The sequence below is a fragment of the Trifolium pratense genome, linkage group LG4, assembly GCF_020283565.1.
Source record: "Trifolium pratense cultivar HEN17-A07 linkage group LG4, ARS_RC_1.1, whole genome shotgun sequence".
Classification (NCBI taxonomy): domain Eukaryota; kingdom Viridiplantae; phylum Streptophyta; class Magnoliopsida; order Fabales; family Fabaceae; genus Trifolium; species Trifolium pratense.
The window spans coordinates 38084722-38088669 of record NC_060062.1 but is presented as its reverse complement, the minus strand read 5'-3'; the positions used below and the strand labels follow the sequence as shown (position 1 = coordinate 38088669).

Sequence of the window (3948 nt, the reverse complement as noted above, 5' to 3'; positions counted from 1 at the left end):
TTAATTAAGCACGACATGTTGTCGGCTAAGGCCTGAAATATTCCATCTTTAAACAATTGATGTTCATTGTGGAACTACACTAACGTTTCTTAGCTAAACCCACATCGTAACATTTTTCTTCATGGTGGCTACTTGAAGCAAGCAACAAACTATGAGAATGCACCTTTCGTTGCCACTCAAACTACAATGAATGTGTTACGTTGCCAAAACAAATTGCCCGCATGAACAAGTGATTGCAATACAATGCAGACATGATCCAAAAATGATCTCATCGTTAATATAGAAAATCTCCAACCATTAGTGTTGGAGATCATAAATTAAAATGACAATCTCGCTACGATATTGGAAAATAACATGTCATAAGTACTTATATCGAATATCATAGTTAAGATATACCACCTGAGTTTTTTCTAGTCACTCATAGAAATTGGTAATCTCGCTTGCTTTCATACAGCGATATCTTTATAACATGAATCATCACTTATGAGTTTGCATAATTTGGTCCATTTTAATACGTGTTGAGAATTTTGCCCTTACAAACCTCATGTTTGTGGCCGTGAACTGTCCTAGCATCTCTACATTCTCGTGTCATTTTTCAGTCCCCCCCTTCTTAACCATCTTACCCTTATAAGTAGACATGGCGACCATCTTACCCTTATAAGTAGACATGGCGACGGGACAGTGGCAGATATGGTTTTTGCCCTTCCAAACCCAAACCCTTAGAATATGATTTAAGGGTTTATAATTTAAAATAGATAAACCATAATTTTAATATAAACAGAACATATTCAAGGTGAATATCAATATTATCCTCATTACCCGCCATACTTCCGTATTTTGAAATCGGATAAAACTAAAACTCAAATCCAATCAATTCAAGTTTATTCCGTCTAAACAAACATGATTCGGACAAATACCCGTAGGAGTTTTATTGCAATGCCTATAGAAAAGTCTTGCGAACGAATCCTCAAATGGGCCAAGTTTTGCAACTTCTTTACACAATACTAGTACTCCCTCCATCCCAAAATATAAGCAAAAGTGGGTCAAAGAAACTTGATGTATTTGGTTAAAGATTTGGAACAAATACATCCACTTTTGTTGACCAACTTTTGCTTATATTTTGGGACGGAGGGAGTATATCTTAGTCAACTTGCTCGAACCAAACTCAAAAGATTCGGCAGGACTTTGAGCAATTCCCAAGTATGTGGAGAGGCTAATGGAACCCTAGCCAAGATTTTTAAACATGGTTATCTGATGAAATTTATTAATTAACTTAACAACTCAGGCTGGACCAAATTGAATCAAATTATCTTTTCAAAAAAATCAAATGAATTTAATTATATTATATAGTTAACACTTAAAAATTTCAACATGGACAAAGGTAAGGTTAATCACAAATGACCAAAGCCAATATGCATAATTTTTCTTTAAATTTTACGGACAAATATATGTCATAGTCAAAAAAACCACTTGTTTCAACTAATCTAAAATCTAAAATTTCTTATATTTTTCTTTATCATTTCCCAAAAGATACAATTCTAAACCTCCCTTGATTTCATACACTAATTAAATTACTAAAAAATCACATGGAATCATCAGAAAAATCTTAAAGCTGGCCCCACCATTTTCCTCCCACCTTTGTCAATAAAAAATCCCAAGTATCCAATGTGTCCAAACACAATGTACCCATCATACATTTTGGTCGGTTAATCATCAATAATTTTTCTTCACATTCCATTAATTAATCCCTATAATTATCATTAATTGTTATTGTTGACGTTGATCTCTCCTCAAATCAACAACCACCACGCTAACATTGTCCGAACTATGCCTTGCCAAAGCCAACTTCGTCAACAAAATTGAAGCATCGGAACAAGCCTTATCTGACCCAACTCCCGTCACTACACTCCCTGGTGACCCCGGCGGCGACACCGTCTTCTCCGCCTTTAAACACATCTGCACTACCCTACACGCCGTATCATTTTCCACCACATCCCATAAACCATCACTCGCCAAAATCAAACACTCATCCTCGTCACTCCTCTCCGTTACCGTTACCTCTGGTTCCGAAATAACATACGGTTTCAAATAATTGTCCCCTACAAAACAAAAACCTTAAAATTTCAGAACAACTTTATCAAATAGTCTAATAGCTAAATTGACACTCTTAATTTAAATTCCGACCCTTCAATAATATTTCCGATAGTTAGTTACACTTAATAATCCATATATACTAGTATAATTCTGACCCCTTCAATAATATTCCTAGTAGTTAGTTAGTTGCACTTAAAAAACCATATACTATAATAATGCGCATAAAGTATTAATTAGTTAATTAAATTAAAAACAAAAATTTAATAAATAATAAAAGTTTGTTATCGTGGACAGACACTATGAATCACTCACCAATGGCTCTAGACATGGCCAACACTCCAAGCACTCTTGCACCATCCCAATAGATCACGCGTCCTCCGGCGGAGTTGATCCGATCCAACTCATCGGGTCGATCCGGCTACACATAAAACGGATCCGGGTCAATTATGTCTCATTAGTACAAAAAATTGTTCAATAACTAAAAATTATTTCAAAAAAAATTATAAAACTAACCTTGTGATCGGAGGAAAGGGGAATGGCGACACCGTTCCGGCAAAGAACAGCACGAGAATCACCACAATTGGAAACAACAATTTTCTCCGGCGTGACAACGGCAACAACAGCGGTGGAACCAACAGCGTCACAATGAGGAGTTTGAAGCTCACACTTACAAGTGAAACTCTGTTTTGTCTTGGTGGAATTCAAAACCTCTTTATCCATGCGAATGAAACTCTTCTCCATCGTTGACTTCCAGTCAACGCTCTCTTTCTCTCTGTTTTTGGTTATTTCATCATCAACAATTTCATGTAACCTTTGTTTACACATAGTTGCAACCTATAAAAACAAAACAAAAAAATTATTAAAATAAAAAAACAGATCCAATTTTAGAAAATAACAAAAACGGTTACGCTAGTTTTGAGCATTTACATGTGAACAACCATGGCCATCGAAAACACCGAAGAAATGAAACGGGTTCTGATTTTGTTCACTTTTTTCTTCACAAAACGATGGATGCACCGAAACAGAATCTTCCATTTCTCTTCTTCTTCCACAAACTGATGTTATTCCATACTTGGGACAATCTTCAACAACAACAACCTCGTTTTCTGCCTCAGAAACATTCGAACAATTCGCAACCAAGACAACTTCGTTTTTCGTAGATTTTTCATTCGTACTGGATTCGGAACTGACAACTCCTTTTTTCGTAGATGGATCTAGCTTCTGACGTTTCCGGCTAATATTTTCCGACGGAATTGCCATGTCAGCTATGTATTTCAACGGAAGAAAATCCAAACTCCGGCGAACGGAGTTTCGTGAATTTGGTTCGATAGTTGGAGTCGGAGTTTCTCCGGCTCCAACAACACCACAACAAATCTCAGCCATTAATTAAATCGCTTAAAATGAAATTTAACAAACAAAAAATTGATTAAAACTTAAAATTCAGTTTAATTAATTGTAATTGAATTGCGAGAAGCATAAGCAAAGAAAACAAAGATATGAAACACAATCAATTGAAATGGTGTTGGAGGAGAAGCTTTTAACTTGGTTAGGTGGGGTCCACGTTAATTCACGGGTAGACTGCCCGTCACCGTCACGGGCAACACTCGACATTTTATAGTTGGTATGACGTTGAACGATTTAACTCCAGCATGAAATCTTAACCGTTGATTGAATGAGTATCGTTTCATGATTGAACCACGTGGTAATATTTTTGTGAGTAGTATACGTGGTCCAATGAGAAGTTTCCACGGTAGGTTGAAAGTTGTTCCTTTCTGACACGCATGAGTAACACCAAAACCTTTTTCGTCTCTCTTTCTTTTCATTATTTTTCTTTTTAGAGTAACCACGTGGCGA

At 36.2% G+C, this 3948-nt stretch overlaps 1 protein-coding gene across 1 annotated transcript; it reads right to left on the bottom strand.

Moving 5' to 3' along the window:
• Positions 1-1473: 1473 nt before the first annotated feature.
• Positions 1474-3681, bottom strand: LOC123882167 (protein phosphatase 2C 37-like). Its single transcript, XM_045930977.1, has 4 exons — positions 3022-3681; positions 2608-2928; positions 2407-2512; positions 1474-2099 (listed from the first exon to the last, which is right to left on the bottom strand). Exons 1-4 carry the CDS (start codon positions 3475-3477, stop codon positions 1768-1770), a joined length of 1215 nt encoding a protein of 404 aa, XP_045786933.1. The 5' UTR covers positions 3478-3681; the 3' UTR covers positions 1474-1767.
• Between the last annotated feature and the right edge of the window lie 267 nt (positions 3682-3948).